This window comes from Lutra lutra, chromosome 4 (assembly GCF_902655055.1).
Source record: "Lutra lutra chromosome 4, mLutLut1.2, whole genome shotgun sequence".
NCBI classification, from domain to species: domain Eukaryota; kingdom Metazoa; phylum Chordata; class Mammalia; order Carnivora; family Mustelidae; genus Lutra; species Lutra lutra.
Window position 1 is genome coordinate 147542820 of NC_062281.1, and position 20843 is coordinate 147563662.

At 42.1% G+C, this 20843-nt stretch overlaps 1 protein-coding gene across 6 annotated transcripts in view; it reads right to left on the reverse strand.

Moving 5' to 3' along the window:
• Positions 1-9950, reverse strand: part of NFIA (nuclear factor I A) — a 371542-nt gene extending 361592 nt beyond the window's left edge. The window contains exons 1-2 of one of the 6 annotated variants that reach the window (XM_047728046.1): positions 9584-9950; positions 3712-4243 (exon numbers count right to left, since the gene is read on the reverse strand). In XM_047728046.1, the coding sequence (XP_047584002.1) occupies positions 3712-4243; positions 9584-9610 (559 nt within the window). In that variant the 5' untranslated portion in view covers positions 9611-9950. The remainder of the gene's footprint in view (positions 1-3711; positions 4244-9583) is intronic. The other 5 variants (XM_047728048.1, XM_047728045.1, XM_047728050.1 and 2 more) reach the window with 5 other exon arrangements.
• Positions 9951-20843: the final 10893 nt, after the last annotated feature.

Here is a 20843-nt window from a genome sequence, read left to right on the forward strand (position 1 = left end):
CTCGTGCTATCCTTGGGACAGATTCAATCACTCTGTCACTGGAGAATTAACAATGACAGTCATTACCTGACAAATATTGGTCATTTATTAGTCTCTCAAAGCAAATTTTAATGCCACTAAAAAAAAATTTCCAATCTTAGAAAAGTCCTCATCTGCAAAAAGTGAAGATGCCTGTGGCGATTTAGCTTTTGGGCCTAACGCCGCTGGAAAGTTAGGCAAAGGCTTTACTTAGTTGATTTAAATATAATGCTATTTATTTAATTGTATTTTCTAACTGTCTCCATATAGCTGCCTCATTGTTTCATTCCATCTGGCAGCAGGTAATAACTATTGAAAATAAATTGTGACTCTGTCATTCTGGGGTGTAGACACAGCAACTTACCTCTATCCAAGAGGTGAGTCCTTAAAAAAGTCTAACCTCTTACAAAATTTAACTAAACTGAGAAATCTTTCTAGAATCTGATTACATTACCAGAAGTATACAGACGCAGTTAAAAAAAAAAAAAAAAAAAACTCTCCAGAAAGTTCTCGGTTGAGTGCCTACTAATGAACAAAGGTTAACTTTATCTAAAAGGTCAAATGCCTGGTGGCTAAGGTTATGACCTTAACAACTAAATTGTGACCTTGCCACGTGCCGGGTATATTGTAGATTCTGATACAGATCATCTGGTAAAGACTGGTCATAAATTAGCTTTACTGTTATACGCCCACAAAGAAAACCATTTGCCACAATTCCACAATATCTTCAAGTTGTCATACGATACCTATGGAAGGACGACTCAAATAAAGACCAAATTAAGGGCATAAAATGGTTTTGCTCTTTTATACTTTTAACGAGATGAAATTCTCAGGCTTACAGAATCACTCCAATTTCATTACACTTGTTACTGTTTATCAGCCACAAAATTCACACTGCCTGAATGCTACCAGATTTAGAAAAAAAAAATCAGAATGTAGTTTAGGTATTGTATTTTAGCATCTCAATAAGTTTTAGACTACATCACCTGCACTTTTAAAAAATGACTGATTCTGCACTGGCTTCCAATATTTACAGTGCGTCCTAAGCTTTCAACCTCCTACCAAAGAAAAGGCCGAGGCATGAAGCAGTAACTATCGTACACATTTTTGGAAGGGGAAAAAAAAATCTCATTTGGTGGGCTATCTAGAGGGAAAAAAATGGCATTTTGAAAGAAAAAAAAAATACAAGACTATAAGAGAGAGGGGGGTTGGAAAATCCACTATAGGTGAAAAGGCCACAATGGTTTTGGCATGTTTCTTGAAGCACGTTTCAGAGTCTCTGCCTCTTGCCAATACTGGCAAGTTCTCAAAACTTTTAAGGAGGTAAAAACATTGTTTAGTGTTTACAAATCTTCAGTATTATAACAGATGCTTGTCAAATCAGTTGTATGTAAGTTGACCGATCTACCTCATATTTGTATTGGCAACTAGCTTCCCTTCCACAAATCACAGGTCTCTAAATCAAATTTGAAATATTTTCAGACAAAAGGCCCTTAATATTTTCTTCTGCGAGCGTCCTGTTGCGTGGACCGAGCAGCAACCATCACAGCGCTCTGTGAAAGCCAATGGCCTCACACTTGGCTGCCAGTCAGGCCTACCAAGGGATTCTGGGATACCTCAGGAAAACCAAACCGAAAGGTAGTCTGATCCACGTTGCTGTCAATAAATCTTTCATAAGCAATAAGGATGCTAACTCTCCCAAGCAACCTTCTACCTGTCACTTCACCATCATAAACCCTTCGGTACCAAAATCACCAGCAGCCGTGTTAGCTCAGGGATTTGGAGCCACGGCCCAGTAACAAACGGTCACCGACGGAAGAGAATACACGTGATGGCATTAGCTCCGAAGGCTGCAGCTCTTTGAATCGAAGGAAAATACTTATACCTAAAATTCAGAACGGGCGCTGCTCCCACCAACAAAAACGTAACCGGTGTTCCATTTCGAGGTACCTTGTAAGAAAGCACACACCAGGATGTGTACCACCTGTTGGCACCCTCATTTTTCTCTATTGGTTCAATTAGAGCATTTGTTAGAGTTGATAAATTATTTACTTTTCTAAATACTGAAAAGATTAAACACAAGATCTTAAGGAGTCTGAAAGCACTGATAACACCCATCCTTTTTTTTTTGTGCCTTGCCTTTCTGTCAGAACCTCCACTTACACACGCAAATAAATTTTTTAAAAATTTAACTCTGCTTTTTCAATAGAGAAAACAATGTAACAATAGGGTGAAAAGGGGATTAAGAAAGGGATACTTGTTCCTGTCTAGAGGTCACTGGAGAGGTGGTGCCTTTTCATGTCACTAGGAAGAAGAGGCTACAGCAACAGGCACTCCTTACAATTAAGTATACATTCTCCAAAACCCAAATATTTGAAACACTTACAGATCACATCCTCTAAAATACTCATCTATCCCCTGCCAACAGAATGCAAATGATAATGTGACATGCTTGCAAAGTTAATTTCTCCAGTTTCTTATGTAAGGACAGATGGATAACAAAAGTTCTCTTTCTAAAACATATATTGAGAAAAATAATAGAGAATAGGCTATCAGCTGACTTCTTTTAAAAAAAAAAAAAAGCTCAGTCTTAGAATTAAAAACATTTTGCAAAAACAGGTTTTTACAGGTAGCAACTTTCTCCTTTGTGAAAAAATATGTAAATATATGAACCCCAAAACAGCCTACTGGTAGGATTCCATAACCTTCTTTCCTCCATCTGGCTCAAGGAACCACCATGAAGGTAAAATCTAGCAAGGCCGATGTGTACATATAAAAAGTCAACAAGTTACACAAGACTTGAGCTTTCCCATAACACAATGAACCTTTTGTCTAAAACAAGGCAAAAGAAACAAAGTAGAAATGCATTCTTTTACTCAGTGCTCAATAGTTTTAGCCTGAATGCTATAATATACACAGGTAAAACATGCCTTGAAAACAGCCTTGAAACAATAACGAATCTTATCACCAATCAAAGAAACTCACTAAATCAATGATCAATATCGATTTCTTGGTGCGTTCATGCACAACCCAGGCTGGTTACTTTTAAGATTAACCTTGCCATCAATTACTTAGAAAGCTGGTTTGTTTCTTCCTCAGCTATCCTAGACAACAGGAATTCCTAAAAACAAAGCTACTACGTTTGTGTATTCATGTGATTCTTTTTCCTTCATAAATGATCAGCAATTTGATAGTACTCTCACCACCTTTTCTTAATTAGCAGGGGCTTCAAGAGGCCCCAGCAGGTTAAAAACACTCCCAGAAGATAAGCAACTAAAAATACTGCCTCACCAACCAAACTCCATGCTTTTTAAACGCGATCATTGCCATTTATAATATCCCCTTTATTCCAACTGTTTTATGAGGCTTCTCTCACCCATCACTGAAAATTGGGATTTAAACATATCACACAACTACCAACACCTTTGATAACACGATTTGCCAAAAGACCTGAACTTGGTGAGAGTCCTCTCAAAGCTATGCTTTTCCACCTGAATGAAGCTGTGCCCTCGGACAAGGGGAGGGGAGGAGAGGGGGGCTTCTGGCTGTTCTGACTCTGGTTTACCTCTGAAAGCACACTGTCTGTCTGCACTGTGGCCTGCAACTCAGACGGTGCGGGACTGGCCCAGCACATAGAGGACATCAGAAAAGAGACACACAAGAAAGTGAACAACTTCTCCCCATCACACTTACCTGCTGCATGCACAAAGTATGCCAAATATAAATCGAGTTCCTTAACAGAAACCCCTATGTGGTGCGGCTGCACACAGAGCCCGGGGTTCGAGCACTGTGGGGACTTTACCAGGCGCTCGCCATCAGTACTTTCGAGCGGAATACCTTTAAATAAAATCACCATAACAAGGTCCAACCTCCAGACTTTATCTGCCTGGCGAAGGCAGTCAATTCTTCGCATCTTGCCTTTCTGGTCTGGGTTGGAAAGAACACAACATGGAGGCTTTTTCCCCGTAACTGTAAGAACAAAATCCTCTCGGTATTCAGGTCGGATGTCTTTCCGTAACTTGGCCAGGAGTCGAGATGCCCACTTCTGCTTGACCTCTGGTTTTTCACTTAGCAACTCATCCTTCACGGCTCTCTCTTCTTCTTTTGACATACGCTTTTCATGTTTTTTGAAGTATTTTCGTTTTCGGGCCTGCAGGTTGAACCATGTGTAGGCGAAGGCTCGGACGTGGGGCAGAAGTGCTTCAATGAAAGGATGAAATTCATCCTAGAGAAATGAATGACAACAAAAATATAACTATAATGAAAACAAAAGGAAACAACTTTTCTTCAGATGGTCATTTTAAAAACAAAACAAAACAATGCTTATTTCACTTCAAAGCTGACTCGATCATTACAGTACCAAAATTACACAGAGGGTGCCTATGGGAAGTCTGAGGGGGGAGAAAAGGAAAACTGTCAGTATCATGCCTCACAATCTCAAAAAAGAAAACGGCTAAAAATTTAAAAATCTGTTGGTATGTTCACCAACGTGCACCGGGGTCTACTGCCAAGCCTAGGTCCCAAGTCCTTTAGTATAGTACGTGAAATGTATTGAAATGCTTATAACAATATATAATCTTAACCCTATTTCAAGAAAGGCATATCTAATTTTGCTCCAGCCTTGACCTCACTACTTGTAGTACACCCAGGGCTCGGCCGCCAGATTGGCAAATCCTAAACATTTAGATGCCAGTCAATGTTTATGGAAGTCTAGGAGCAAAAAAAAAAATCATTTCCCCGATCAATGAAAACAAAGACTTTCCCTCTAAAAATACTGCATGGAGACGCTAATCTGTTTCTTAGGCATTTTGGTAATATCTTAATTCCTTCTTAAGGATTACAGTTGCATATAATTTTTTTAGTCAAAAACTTTGAAAAATCTGGCATATGCAAAAGATGAATTTCATATTCTTCAGGCTGAAATAAAAGATCTATTTCCAAGACATACTTGCTGATACTATGGGAATGAAACAAAAAGAAAAAAAAAAGGGGGTGGGGGAAGAAAAGCATACATGCCAGAGAGTAAATAGAATGCGTCATTGTGACAACAGGGTTGCAACTAAATACAGTTAATTTTGTAAAATGCCTTCGGTAATAATCATGGCTAAAAAAGAGACTCTTTACTTAATTTTTGAAATTAGTATTTCAGGCTTTTTCTCAGAAGGAAATAGAGAACCTGGTACATTTAATGTTTACGAGATTCCAGGAAAACCCCCACGGTTGCCTTAAGACTCAAGTAACCCGAAAATAAAATTCAATTTAAAACATTTAAGTTTTTCTTACTGTCTTATGAAAATGTTTGATTCTTTAACTTGATATTTGCTTAGGAAATATAAATATAAAATTAAAGAAAAATTAAACAGTAACCTCCACAAAGCTTCTGAGTACATCTAACTTTTGATTAACCAACCCACACTAATCTTACATAACTTCTCTCTGCCGCACAAACCCCCAGAAGATAAATTATTTACTTTCAGATAAATGATATGAACACCAAAAAGATATTTGATGCCTTTTTTTAAAAAGGGTGTAGGACAGACAAATATTATAAAATGCATTCTTTTTCAGTTTGTACTATCCACCTAAATATATACTTTGGAGGCACAAGTAACTGTAATGTCCAAAATATTATTACTATAAAGAAATTATTAAGTTTTCAAATGTTCAAATGTAAACTGAGTGGTTAAAATTGGAAAAATATTTTGTCAAGTCTGTTAAAATATATAAATTATAATCAATCATCTGAACACTACATATGACTATTTTTTAAAGTACATATTAATGTAATATATAATAATCAATTCAATAATTGACATTATCTTTTTCCTCTCTGGACAAATTTCAGGCTCTGCATTTCAAATTTAGCTTTGAAAACTGCTCTTTTTCAATAAAAATCTAAAAGAGAAGTAGCTTTTCTAACATGTGTGCATTCTTCAAGTGGAGAGGGAGCAGAAAAAAATACAAGAATTATATTATTCTTTACCATAAACATTTTAAATTTCTGATGTTTAAGAATCTTTCTTATTGCCATACTTTAAAAGAGAGAAATGGTGGTGGGGAGGGGGTGTTTTCAAGTCACAGTTTATCTAATAAGGTATATGCCAAACCGCAAAGCATTTAAACATTACTAAATTCTGAGCTCATCCTTGAAATGTTCTAAAATACATAAAATTGGGGTTTGAAACAGTCCTTCACATTGACTTATTTTCTTATATACACAGAACATGCTAGGGACCAAGGCTCTGTGGTATTATGTTAAGAACTCCTGGAGTCTACCTTAACTATAAAGTGAGCTTTTACCAAAAGGAAGATTTCATCTTAAAATCTCAGGCCTGTTTTATAAAGCAAAGAACAACTAAATTCCAAACATTCACATTAATGTTAAAATGTTATCTTATTCAAAGCTTCATTAATAAGAATAAGCCTTGCCTAAAAAAGACATTCTAATATGGCATTTAAGTGTCTGAAGAGACTCCTAGTATGCTCTCACAGAACTGCGAACCGCGTTCATTCGTGTTCATTTTGTTTACCTGCCAACCAAATGCCTATATATCTCATCATAAAAACATAAAAACCCTCAAATGAGGACAACCATGTCAATTAATCATTAAGAATAATCTAAGTCCCCAATTGTGCATCAAAAGTATTGTACAACTTATTACTCCCCAAAGGTTTCAAGAATGTGCCAATAAAAGTGCACAATATTTTGTACAACTTTACTCACATGTACTATTAAAGAGCTAGTCATCTTTCTCAACTCACAATTAGAAATAGTCCAGATCATCAAAAGTAAAGAAAATCATTAACTTGCAGGAAATGTCAAGGCCCAGCATAAATTAATTTTTTTAAAAAGTAAGCCCCATAAATCATGTTGCTGCACATACTGCCATAAGCTACGTACTATTTCAAAATATTCAGGAGATAATAAAGAATATTCTACACGTGCACTCAGTGAGAAAGTTATAGACCATCAATGAAAACAAACCTGAAAACCTGTTTCAAAAGCAGTATGACTTTGAATCAGCACCTTAAATGTTGATCTGCTGTAGTAAGCCAAGCTTAAGAACCACTGAACGTTGATATTGCTGGAACTACTTTTAAAGGTCACCTATAAATTTCTACCGGGTTATCATTCTATGGCCAGGTAAACGATTTGGTTATGATACGCTTGTATGGACAAAAAGAAGACGCCTGACATTTTCTTGATAAAGTTTTAAAAATTGCATACACGTAGATGGAGTTTATTCTTTCATTTAGAGTATTTCTGTCACTGTGCTTACTGAACTTTCTTCATGACCAATAAACTACCCAAGTTTTCTTTCTAAAACTGGCTCTACAGCTTATAAGTATTCCAGCAAGTTAAATAAAATTGTTAATCAATTTTTAAAAGAAGAACCCAAAATACGTGGCTCTCGTTCACTATTTAAAGTACAATTTCTTCACCAACTGTTACACTAAGTGTTTCTTTTACTGGTGTTTCCAGAAGAAGGCCTAGTTAGTGTATCAATCACACTGCCAAATATGTTTAAAAAAAAAAAAACTTTCTTAATGTGATAATAGCTCGTGAACCAAGAGAATCGCCTTTGTCAGGTACCTGACTATGTCCTGGGCCTGCATGGATACACAGGTATCCTCATATATGCACCAACCCAAAATATAAATTTTTCTCTGCAGAGCTCACTTGAGAAGATACTCATATGTCTGCTAAGGTCATGCCCCACCATTGCAGCACCCCGGTATTGTCTACAAGTTCTCTATGTTGCAAACTTCTGCCAGCAAGAACTTCAGCCTTTGAATCTCAGCATTTCCACTGTAGTCATAACTCATTCAAATTCTCTTACACTTTGCATCTTATCCATATGCAATTGTGAACCTTGCCAGAAGTGGTTGGAAAAGTTTCATTCCATACTTCCACAAGTTACTAAAATAGGAACTTTGGAAGTTTGTTAGGGAAAAATAAAAAACTTTACAGTAACTAAAAGCAACTGCTATCCATTACTAATGCTAGGCCTAAATCCCAAACAGACCATTTCTATATAAAAGATGCATTTAAGAGTCTTCTGAGATCAAATAACCAGTATTATTCCTGTTAGATATTGCAATAAGGCTGTCATGTGAGAAATAAATCCAGAATCTAGAGAGGAAAAGGAAAAAATTATTGATACTTTCTAACCTTCCATAAAGTATTCCAGTTAAACCGTTATCTCCTGCTAAATGAAAGCAATAAGTGGTAGCAGTTTTTTAAGGGAGTGGTAAATAAACATTTACTTGAAGCATACAACTTCATGTAGGTGATTAATGGTCAGATCGCAATGTACCAAAACAGTATGAAAGCTCACACTTTTTTCAAAAATTGTCTTCAGCGCAAAATCACTTTGACTACATGCCTTTTAGTCAAAGAAAATAAATAATATATTCAAAAGGGACCAGATTGGAGCCGTGAAGTAGCAATATTTTGCCTAGGGGTGGTGCAGACAAGAGAGGGATGGAAAGGGAGGGCATGGGAAGGAGGGGCGGGGGTGGGGGGGCGAGAGAGACCCATGCTCTGAGCAGAGTCGGAGGGGAAAAGTTGCCCCCGTCCTGCGCGCGGAGCTGCCCGAGTCCCGCGGCGGCGGTGGCGGGAGGCGGCGGGGGAGCCGCGTCCGGCCCGGCGTGCTGCTCGGGCTCGCGGCCGGGAGCCCAACTCCGCCCGGCGCTCCCCGGCCCGCGCGGCCCTCGGCCTCCGGCGCTCGCCGCCCTGCGCAGCGTGGGCTCGTCGCGACAGCGAAACTTTCACTCGGGAAAGCGAGCGGGCGATGAGCGGCGAGGACGCAGGCTCCACCCGGCCGGCGCGGGGGGTCGCGCGTCCACGCAGCCCCGCTCCGCCGAGCCCGGGGGCCGGCTCGCAGCCGCCCGCCCGCGTCGGAGGGGCGCTGTCCCGGCCGGGCCCGGGACGCCGGCCCGCGTCCTCCCGCGGCCGGACCCCAAAGGCTGACAAACAATAAACAAAAGTAAGAGTTTGGGGAGGCTGCCGCGGCGCGGGCTCCGCGCGCGGGCCGTGGGCGCAGGGTCGTGACTTCTCCCGCACCCGGGGCTTTCAGCTGCCCCGAGCGTGCGGGGTGGGCGGTGGGCTCCGTCGGCGGCCCCCTCCCCGGGAGCCGCGGAACTACAGAAACCGGCCTGCCGGCTGCAGAAACGCTGAGTCCAGATTTCAGCGCGTCATGGGCTGCAACCCCGCCGAAACACGTGCGGGGCGTCCGAAAACACCGCCGTTCCGCAGTCAGTCGCCCCGATATTAATTAACGCATTAATAAGAGGGCGCCATTAGCCATGTGCCCACACAAATGGCCGTGCAAGAGGAATGCACCCGCATGGAAACAAAGTTACTTTCTTAAAGCTGTATTTCTCCCCCCGCCACGAGCACACGCGCACACACACACCGAAACACGCGCAGACACGAGCACACACCAAGACACATGCCCCGGGCCCGCCCGGCGCGACTGTCCCCCGTACCCCGCGCCCAGCCCCAGGTCTGCCCCCGCAACCCCGGCCCCCCCAACCCCGCCGCATCCAAACAGCTGCTTACCTGGGTGAGACAGAGCGGAGAATACATAACTGCCGGGCGGTGGGGTGTGCGTGTGCGTCTGGGTGTGCGGTTTGGAGGTGTGCGTGAGTGCGGGTGAGAAAGGAGAAAGAGGGAGAGAGGAAGAGAGAGAGAGAGAAGGGGGAGAAAACAAATCAAGCCTGCTTCTTGCGTTCACATTTCCAACTCGGCTCAACTGCAGCCAGCCAGCCAGCGCGATTGCCGCTCCATGAGCTGAACTTTAACCCCGCCTAGAGTTTCCCTACACTCCACTATACATGTCTACTGTACGCGGGCGTTAAAGGCATAGCGCACCCTTTCCCGCTCCCGCGCCCGCCCGGCCGGGTGCCCGCGAGCTGCCCGCGCGCCCGCCTCCGCCTCCGCTCTGCACCGCACCGCACAGCCGCCGCCGCTCGCGCCGCCGCCGGCGGGGGGGGGGGGTGCGTGGGGGAGGGGGCGGCTGCGGCGCCGCGCGGCCAGCCGGGTCCCGAGCCTCCGCGGCCGCTCGCGCTCGCTCGCTCGCTCGCTCCCTCTCTCGCTCCCTCGCTCGCAGGCTCTCTCGCTCCCTCTGCCCCCCCCCCCCCCGCTTCCCCGCTCAGCGCATTACTGGGTAACGCAGTGAGGAGCAGTTACAGTCTGTACTCCCGGGCAGCTATAGGCTGCCACAGGATGTGCTTAAGCAAACAAAACTACTTTTCCTCATCCCCATCCCCCAAGCCCCGCCGCAGACCTTCGCGGACCTCGGTGGAGGACTTGGGCAACTTTGCCAGGTTGCCCTGCTCTCCCGGTTCACTGTGTGCGGCACGGAGAAAACCGAGGAGAAGGCCGGGGGGCAAATTTGCATGTATGCAAATTTTTTTAAAAATCAGACCTCCTAGGTAACTTTTTTTTCCCCCTCTGAAATGCGGTACGGCTCAAAGCATTGTAATCTCTCCAACGGAGCTTTCTGTGGGAATAGATCGTCGGTAGAGGTAATTATGCACAAAATCCTGCAAACTTTGTGCAGCTTCAGTCCTATGGCATTCAGAAGCGGGGGTGGTGGGGAATAATTTCACACAGAAGAGTCACCGGATTGGGGGGTGAGGGGGGGTTGTCTGGAGAAAAGGAGGCGGAGATTAATGAGCGTTCTCCCTCCCAGGACTGTGAAACTAGTGGGTCTGAACACAGACGCCATAGAAAAAGTTCTATCGCGTTCAGAAACAACAGTGGTTTAACTGTGACATCTTTTTCTTTTTAGGAGGGAAAAAAAAAATGTGAAAGGGATGTCCCCTAAGGGAAGGGAGATATTCTGGTCCACAAACGCGTGCCCAAAACTGGACACAGGCTATCATTACCGTCCCTGTTCCTGGGACACCTCTGGAAGGGTGCCTTTTAAGAATCCCCTCTTTTTTCCTCCCCCAGGTAATCGTTCTTAAAATGGAAAAGAGCTTCCTGCAATTATTTTAGGTTTGGTAAAGTATTGTTTTGGCAGAAAAAAGGGGTGGTTTTTAGGGTTTGGCAAGTTGCCAATAAGCCTGCTTTTCCAGTTTTTTTTAACCTCATATTTTTTTCTCCAGGCTTTCCTCCCTGATGGAAAGAAAGAAAGAAAGAAAGAAACCAAACAAACCAAAAAACCCCTTCTTCCTTCTGATCCCCATCCCATCCCCTCCTCCTCATCTTTCTCACTCTAGTTTGCAAGCCTGCTGCATCTGAGAATCCTTCTCAGAATTCCGAAAGGAAAGATCAGGGTGAAAGGCACTGGCACACAGACAGGAGAATCTGCACCTTGGGAGAGGTTACATAGCCAGGGAGCCTCTGGAGAGAGGAAACTCCTGTAGGAATGCCCACTCTGCAGGTGAGTGTGAGGTGACATGCTAAGGTCACTCTCATCCAGACTATGCTCCCCCACCGCACCCCCTCCCCTTTTATAAGTAAGGAGCAAGAAATATGTTACTGGAGAAAGCAAATACAGTCCTCTGAAATATTCTGCATCTGTCTAAAATCATTTGATGCTTCTTCTCCAGTTACTTTATGGCTAAAAGAATTTCTGAGTGCTCAAGACCCATGTTCACATACTCTGCTCCTAAATATCCTTGGAAGTCTCTGAAATTATTCATTATGGGACGAGGGGAGATAATGACTTAAATCTTTAACAAGAGAGTCCCATTTTCCCCCAACTAAACAACTGCTTTCCCTTGGTTCCTCTTTAATTTCAGTAGAAGAGAAACGTCCTAAAAGCTAAGCTGAGTTACAGAGACAACCTCCCTGGCCACAGAAACCTTTGCTGGGATCTATAACTTCAACTCGCTCCAAGTTTCCTCGATAGAAGTTTCTGGCGGACGGTCCCAACATGTAACTGAGGCACAGTGAGAAGTTATTGTTCCATGTGTGCTCTTGGGAACCTCTCTTCCAGAGCAGATTAAAATCTTTTTTTTTTTTCTGTATTAAAAGATAGACTTCACATCTGCCTCTTTCCAAAACAAGAAAGATTCTTACTTTTAACTGAATCTCAAGAAAGAGAAAAGGAATTTTTTAAAAAAGACTGGCACATCGCCCTGGTTTTTAAAAATAGGGAAAAGTAATTTAATGCTGATATTTCTAGTTTAAAAACTTCTTTTGTTGCAGCAGTGAATGTGCCCGCGATTTCCAGCTTTCTGCGGTTAGCAATATTATCTTAAGTAACTTTTGGCGCCCTTCGTAAGACTTTTGGATATGGGACGATTGTTTGCGCCCTCTAGGCAAGGGCTGGATCCAAGTTCAGCACCAAAGCCCTTCACATCCGCTCCTGCTTTCTCTCCTATCTCCGCCAGCTCCCGCTCCCTCCCCCGCGGGTTGGAGGGGGGGGGAGGCGGGGGAAACACTACAAAGCACAGTTCCAACTACAGCCTTTGGAAACAAGACTGAGAAAAATACAGTAGAAGAGTTACAGTTACAGAAAGGCTTCTGGTAACTTTCTCTCCAACAGGCATAAATTTAAACACACACACAAAGAAACAGATGTTCCTCAAAGGGCAGTCTGGGGGTAAAAACATTTCCAACTCTTTCCCCTCTTCCCAAGTTGCAAAAGTAAATCCTTGTCCAGAGTTCACAAAGATACCAAGACACTTGAGCGAGAGAGCAGGGGTGGAAGGAGGAGAGAAGGGAGAAAGGACAGTAGAGAGAACAGTTGTAGGAAACAGGTGAAGTACAATAGCTAGTTTACTGCAATCATATAAATGACCCATTGTTAGGAAGGATAAACCCCTTATTGGAAATAACCGCTCCAATCATTTATTTTGCAAGTGCTGGGAGGCTGCCTTGAAATGGGATTGTCTTTGCGCAAAGGAGCCTCCTGTCATGCTCTCTGCTATCCATATTCTTCCTGGCACAGAGCCCAGCCTTGCATTTACTGTGTTTTATTTGCAGAAATGTTACCTTGCCAGCTTTAGTGAAATCCTCTTAGATATATAAATTACGTCAATAAGGTTTCACTTATATGTATAGCACAAATACCTCTCATTTTGGAGGTTACTTGATAGGAAGATCTTAATATGATTTAGATTTTAATGCCCCAAGCAGTACAGATGAAATTGGGGTTCATAAGTGACAATGCCATTAACTCTGTAGTTCTTACCAGGACTAACTTTATCACTAGCATTTTCCAATATTTTCTCTAGTTTTTGACCTACTGGTCACTTGTGTGCAGATTTTTCTTAGATGCATATAATACGAAATTGAATAATGTTGCTGAACTGAGCATCCAAGTGGATTTTAACGTCAAATTTCCAAACCAGATTTGATTAGAAGGCCGAAAGCCTTGGGAAATAGCTCCATGGGAATTTAATCCAAAGATGAGAAAGAGCCCATACTATTTTCCATTCACTTCCCAACAGAATTAGGTGTCTACAATGCTCAGAGGGAAGGAAGAGATGGATGTACTTTAGTCAGAGGCTGCCAGTTACTGTCTCCAAGACAAGCTACTGCAGTTGGTTTCCACTGGATTGGTATCAAAGACTTGTCCAAGAGGCCAGACTCCAACTAAGAGTTAGCAAGTCAGCAATCTTCCACACACACCCTCCACAGGGGTTGTTGTGGTAACAAGAACAAATGTGAACTTGGCCAGTCTTAATATCCTATTTGCTACTGACCATATATTTAAACAGCAGAATTCAAGAAAAGTGGAGAAAACACACACACTCTCCCCCTCTTCCTTTCAAATGTATAAAACAGCTGTCAGTCCACCTATGAAACATTCTCTCTCTCTTAAAACTGTTGTTTAGAGTTCAAGAAGAGAGGCTTTCCTATTCCTTCCAAGTACTTGAAAAGTCAAAGCTTCTTAGATAACCAGGGAAGTTTTGCAATGCTGCGTATTCAATATGTTACTTCCCAGAGCTCAATACCATCCTGTAGTTCAGGCAAGTTTTTAAGCCACCCATTTTTAAAAGTTGACCCTCCCCTTCCACAACAGTCAACAACTTCCCCGAATTTAAAAATAATAATTCAAAGTTAATTTTTCTCTAGAAGAATTTTTCTAACTTTTTCTGAAAGCCAGTTAAGAAGGCATTACACTTCATGCAAAAATTCCCCAGGTTTTTTTTTTTTTTCTTAAACTCAAAAACTCTTTCCTATTGTGCTTGCTAAATCCGGAAGAGCTTGTAGTTTTGACAGCTTGAACCACACCATACCCTTCAGAGCCGCAGAGAACTTCAGATCTTTTCTGCCCCGCCCCCTCTGGCTACTGAGAACCATTGTACACCCAAGCCTCCTCATGATTGGATAAGGCTTTTGTCAATCTCCCATGTTGTCCCATTGATTAGAGGATCGAATCGTCAATTATTCTCCGGGTCCAGACATTTCTTTTCGAGTTTGGTTGACTGCTGAGGCCAGACGTCTTTTTACCGAACAGAGCATGTACAGGATTCCCCCCCCCCCCCACTTCTGGAACCGAGCAAGCGCTAGGAGGAAAAAAATCTGTCAAGCTCAGCAATTTTTTCAAATCTCGGGGTTAAAAAAAAAAAAAAAGGAAACCCGGTCTTTGATGCACATAGCAAAAAGGAAAAAAGAAAGAAAGAAAGAAAAAAGCCATCCACAAAGCTACGTCTTTAAAACAAAACCATCACAATAGACATTCACCCAGCAATCACTAAAACGCATATGCAAGCCAGAGAAATTTTAAAGTCTTAGCCATTAAACAAAATCATTCTGCCATTATTGTTGTTTATAAAACACACATCGTATAAACGCAAAATAGAAAGTTTAAGATGTACCACGTACCATTGCAATGTAAAAAGAGTACGTGAGAAACTTTAAAATGTTCAGACGAATTGCTTCATTTGTTGTCCCCCTTTTTTTGCATTAAAAAAAAAAATCTAAATAAACTTGGAACCGTTGAAAACCCGGAAGAGATTTTTTTTTTAAAGCTGTTGGCCAATTGCAGGCTTCTTGGAAATTTTTTTTTTTTTTTTAACTCCAAATCAGAAGGCTTTTGCAATAGCAATGCACTCTCTCTGCCTCTCTCACTGTCTCTCTCCTCTTTTGATAGCAATCCAACCCGGGCTGGCTGGTTCTCAGATTCTCTCTGGTTTTGCCTTGTGTGCTTTGGATTGTATGAGACTTTGCAGAAGTTGCAATCGATTCGCAGTCCCTCTCTCCTCTCCCTACCCCCTTGTTTATTTCCGCAATCGCTGCAATTTGCATAGTAACCACGCACGAGGCGCCGGGCGGCTGCCTGCGGAGGGGGCCAGGAGGGGGCAGGGAAAAGGCCTTGCCCCCTTCTCCCCTCCTCCCGTCTCTCTCCCCGCCAGTCTCCTCCTCCCCCACGGTGCGTGGCCAATAGGAGCCCCGGCATTCAGCGCAAGCTCCGGTCGGGACACCGTTCGGAAGAAAAGCCCCTGTGTTACTAGGCCCTGCTCGCAGGATCGTGTTTTTTGGCGCGGTAGAAGTTCCCCTGCTTGCGGACCTCGCCGCGGGTACTAGGGGATATGTGAGGATAAAGTACATTTGCCTGCGGTTGTGCGGGTTTTGCACGTTTTAATCAAGTCTGCACACCTGCTTTCTCGGTTTCTTTTTCCATAGCCTCTCGTGAGTTATTAGGCTAGTTCATGATGGTTAGTGAGAGATTTAACCTTTATTTGCACTGGTGTAGACCAAGAGTTAAAGATCCTCTTTGGTGCATTAAATCACGAGAGTGCAAAAATGTCACAGAGAACTTGCAGTGAAATAAAGCTTCTACTCCAGATTCTGAAAGGAAAAGACTGGTTCTGCTCGCTGCAGATGACTGGCCATAAAATTGTTAGGTAGGCTCCGTCAAGAATAAAGTTGTTCCTTTAAAGCAGGAGATGCAGTGAAATTCTACCTTAATTGCCAAGCATCTACTATGTCAATATCCTTACAAAACCAGGATTCACAAAGTTTGACGCCCCCCTTCACCTCCCATCGCCCCAAGAGAAGGGTTGTGTTCCGACGTTTGAAATGGGGAGGAGGGAGGCTGTTAATGTAACTATTGGAACATTAAGAACCTCATCTAACAGATTCATCTTGTTTCATTAACCCGGGCTCTTTAAGACCATTTCAATGTCAATCTGTGATGTGTTTGTTTTAAACAACAGACTAGCCCTTGGTGCAGTGGTGGTGCGGGAAGACGGCTCTAAAGGAAGGGAGTGTCCCTTTAAATGGAAAGCATCACACCAGGGCTCCTGCGTTTGTTTGCTTTGCGTCAGTTAAGTAGCTTTAGACGTTTTGCTGAATAACTGAGTTACAGGGAAATGTGTGCTTAGCTCACTTGATAAAAATTATCCAATAAGAAGTCAAGAGGAATAGGAAGCAACCTGGTGGTTGTCTGATTTTCTTAACTGTCCTTGGTGAAGGTACCTATTAATTAATAACAGGACCTCGCACAGTTAAATTAGAGGTTAGAGAAACCTCCTATTTTGTTTTGAACCGCATTTTTGGCTTTAGGCTTGCACTTTACGACAAGCTGACTGATGCAGCATTACTGAAAGGTATGGTTCTGTGGCCACTGGTGGTGGTAGACAAGCTTTGCTGTCCTGGTCTGCCTCTTACAGATTCAGATACTGTCTTGCTCTAGAAAGTCTGTGGCATTTAATCCTGGCCCCCTCTCCTAAGGATCCATTTCAGCTTGGCATACTGCTTTCACTCTAGAAGTACTACATTTAATGGGATATAGTAGCTTAAGTAAAAAGAAAAAAAAATTGTTTTTAAGGAACTCAAAAAACTTCTAGGCTTTGTTCAACTGGTGCCAGGCTGTGTGACCTTGAGATGGTTACGTAACACCTGTAAAATAGGCCATCAACCTATTGTGAGAATGGAGGATTGTTTTTGTCAAGAGCTGAGAGCCTTTCAAATGCACAAGAGGTACCAATGTTTGCTGCATTGCTCTGTAGATGCCATACTGAATAATCTCCAATGCTAAGCAAATCAGGCTTTGTTCATAGGTGGTAACAGTGAGTTTTGTGTCCCTGTCTGTAATTCATTAACTCAGTTTAATGTGGTAGGTTAACACCATTTCCAAAGTGACCTTTTATATCTCCATCTAGTCAACAGCAACATAGTATAGGTTTTGGAGTCCAGCTTAGGTATTAATGTTGGTCCTACTACATGACTTCAGACAAATTATTTAACCTCTGTAAGATTTACATTCCTCCTATGGAAAATGGGAGATACTCAGATAACATGTAATTTACCTGGTACATTAGGTGTGCTCAGTATATCGTACCTGTAGTAGTACCACTATTTCTGTTTAATATGGACCATCCTACAGGCACATTGAATGTGCTAAGAGTTGGAGACACAGAGAAGAAGATGTTGTCCCTGCCTTCAAGAAGGTTTCAGTCCATTGAAGAGACAAGACCCCAAATAGATAATAATGTAATGTGATAACTGCTGTGTCTGATATACATAAAGGGCAATAGAAATAGAGATGAAGGAATGACTGATTTTGCCTGGGTGTATAGAGAAGGAGAATCAAAAAAGGCTAAGAGAGAGAAAATGACATTGCATTGGGCCGGAAGTATGTGTTTGTCAGGTGGACAAAGGAGAGGCAAGGCATTCTTGCCCAGGACAGCAAGGTGATGTCAGCTTAGGCACTGGGCCAGAGAATGGGGATATATTCAACTGTGGCTAGTTGCTCTAGCTAGTATTAGCTTGTATCACAGTAACTAGAGATGTAGTAAGAAAATCAGGCTGAGGCAAGATAGTGGGAAACCTTGTGAGGTGTTTAAACTTTCACTTGATGGACTGGGGAGACATCAAAGGTATTTAAATAAGAGATACACAAAGTAAACTTTGCAGATTAGAAAAATCATTCCAGCAAAGGAGACAAAGAGACCAATTAGAGGTGAAAGAAGATGAAATCCTGAACTGCGCACAGCAGGAATGAATGAGCAAGAGAGAGAAGGAGAGGGAAGAGCAACGGGTGGGAGAAAGGAGAAAAAAGCAAGAGAGACCCACCATTAATATTAGTTTCTAGAAGCTTCGGCTAACAGGACGATTTAGGAGTGCAGTTTTTCCAGACTATCTCAAGTCCAAATACCCACAACTTATGAAATAAGAACTATTAATGAAAGAGGTTTCCTTACCTCGCTTCTATATCCTCAAATCCACCAATGTTAAATTATTTTCAAATAATTCCCATAACAGTAACAATAGCACACATGGATTGAGTATTTATATTGGCTTTTCTCACCCTGTGAATTTGCATTCCAGGAACATCAGCCCCACAATGCCACAGAAAATCAGCTGCACATCCAATAGGGCGACTTTGGATTGCCAACCCCATTGAGAGCCTCATGTTTCCATGTAGGCTGGCTTTATGCCTTGAAAATAGTAGGCTCTTCCAGGAATTCTGCTTTGTTGACCCAAATAAAAACTTAATCCTCTTGCAGGGCATTGATATGGAGACTACAACATCAGAGTCTTACAGATTTAGCAACATGATTAGAAATTGCAGTATTTCTCTAATAATGTATTTTTTAATTTGTGAACTAAGTTGAATGTTGACCACAGGGATACATTTCACATTTTCTTGATTTGACTGGGTAAATCCTAGATCATCCAAGGCACTTTTTAGGCTAGGTAATCAACACTGGCATTTAGAGGACCGACATGACAATATAAATGATAAATACTAGAAGCAAATGTAAATCTAGGAATTGATGAGGCTCCCTAATCAGCAAGCTTCAGCAGACTATTGTCCCCCCAAATCTGTCTCTCTCTATTCTTGGATGCATAAATGAACAGTTTAGAGCCCATAGCTCCTAACTGTCCTTGCAGACAGGCATGACACATGATTAAGATCACATTAGAATAGAGAGAATTATTGAGTCAACGTTCCATGTCATTTGCTTAAAATAAATTTGTCCTAAACTTGTGGCCTTTCCAAAGGCTGCAGTGAGGTCATGTTAGAGATCGAGCTTCAATTACAAAGACCAGGGACAATGACTTGGGAGACAAGGGAGCAGCAAGGTGGAGGGAACCTGGGCTCCTGAGTGATCTGATGGAGCAGAGCTGTTTCTCTAGCCTAGATCATACTTAAGCCACTATGGTTGTTTTTTTTGTGTGTTTTTGTTTTTTTTTTAATTTTGTTTTGAAAGATTGTATTTATTTATTTGTCAGAGAGAAAGCACAAGCAGGGGGAGCGACAGACAGAGGGAGAAGCATTCCCCCAGCTGAGCAAGGAGCTTGATGTGGGACTTGATTGCAGGACCCTGGGATTCTGACCTGAGCCAAAGGCTGACACTTAAGTGACTGAACCACCCAGGCATCCTTAAGCCACCGTGTTTTGAGATCTGTGATTCAGCAGCTCAGCCTTGTCTGTAATCACCACCACCACAACCACCACCATCATCATCATCATCATCAAGATTATAAAACAATTTTATGGTACCTTTGGATCATTTCCTCTCTGAAAGCTTATGGCTTTTCCCCAACTTAATAGAAAATACATCTGGGTTTGGGGTTTTTCTTTTTTAATTTTTAAAAATCCAATTCATTTAAACTAAAAAAAAAAACAAACAGTTTACCCATTTCTCCTATTGATTTTATTATCAGCCTCCTTTTCCAGTCTTTCCTCCTGCCTAATCTCTCTTTACTACCCCTCACCCCAGACACACTAAATGAGTCACTTTTCTATTTTCACTATTCTATGAACACATAACACATGTTCATCCCTCTCTTTCTTGGTTTGTGGATTTTTTTTTTCTGCCCAGAAGTCCCTCATGTTTTCTCCGTGTTCCATCCTTTATTTCTTTTCTTTCTTTCTCTTCTTTTTTTTTCCCCCCCAAGAACCAGTTTAATGCTCCCAACTCCCCCAGGCAGAATTGGCCAATCCCTCCTGGGTGTCCTTTAAGTGCTTATACTCATCTCTAGGACAGTTATCTTCACATTGGAGGTCAGTTATTTCTTTGTGTGTTTGTCTGCTAGACTATGAGCTCCCATGAAAGTGCAATGCCTTTATTTATCCTTGTGTTCTTACAAGCCAACTTCTATAACTCTCAATAGATGTTTGATAAATTAATGGGTGAATGGAGAGATGAACAAATGCTTACCTTTTCCTGCCTTGCACTCTTGTCTAACACAGACTCAGGAGCGTGGCTGATGCAAGTCACGGCGTTGTCACTAAGGGGAAATTTTAAGTATAAATAGTAGGACATAGAGCTTCCTTCCTACAGACCTTCCACGCATGTTATCGCTGTTAACCCTTCTTCTGGATAGGTGAGTCAGGCACTGTCTCTCTCATAACACAAATGAGGAAACTAAGGCTCGGAAACTATAGGGAGTCTTCTCATCATTCACTTAGTGAGTGGTTGACTAGAATTCAACTCATTTCACATTCCTCCCCAAAGCTCTGGCTATGTCTGGCTTCAAAATTTTTTAGGCACCATTTTAGTGTTTAGCTGGCTCTTATCATAATCAAAGGTAAACAAATGGGCCCATTTCTTTTCAACAGCTTTATTGAGGAACAATGGATAAACAAAACACTGCACATATTTAATATATACAATTTGATAATTTGGGACATATACAAGCAACCATGGTACCATAACCACAATCAAGACAAGAGATATATCCACTACCTCCCAGAGTTTCCTTACCCCTGCCACCACCATTTTGAGGGGTAAGAATATTTAAGTCTACTGTCTCAACACTGTATTATTTACTATAGGCATTTTGCTCCTAGAGCATATCACTAGAACTTATTCATCTGGCCTCGCTGAAACTTTACACCCACTGAATAATAGCTCCCTGTTCCCTCTACCCCACAGATCCATCCTTCTTATCTTGGACA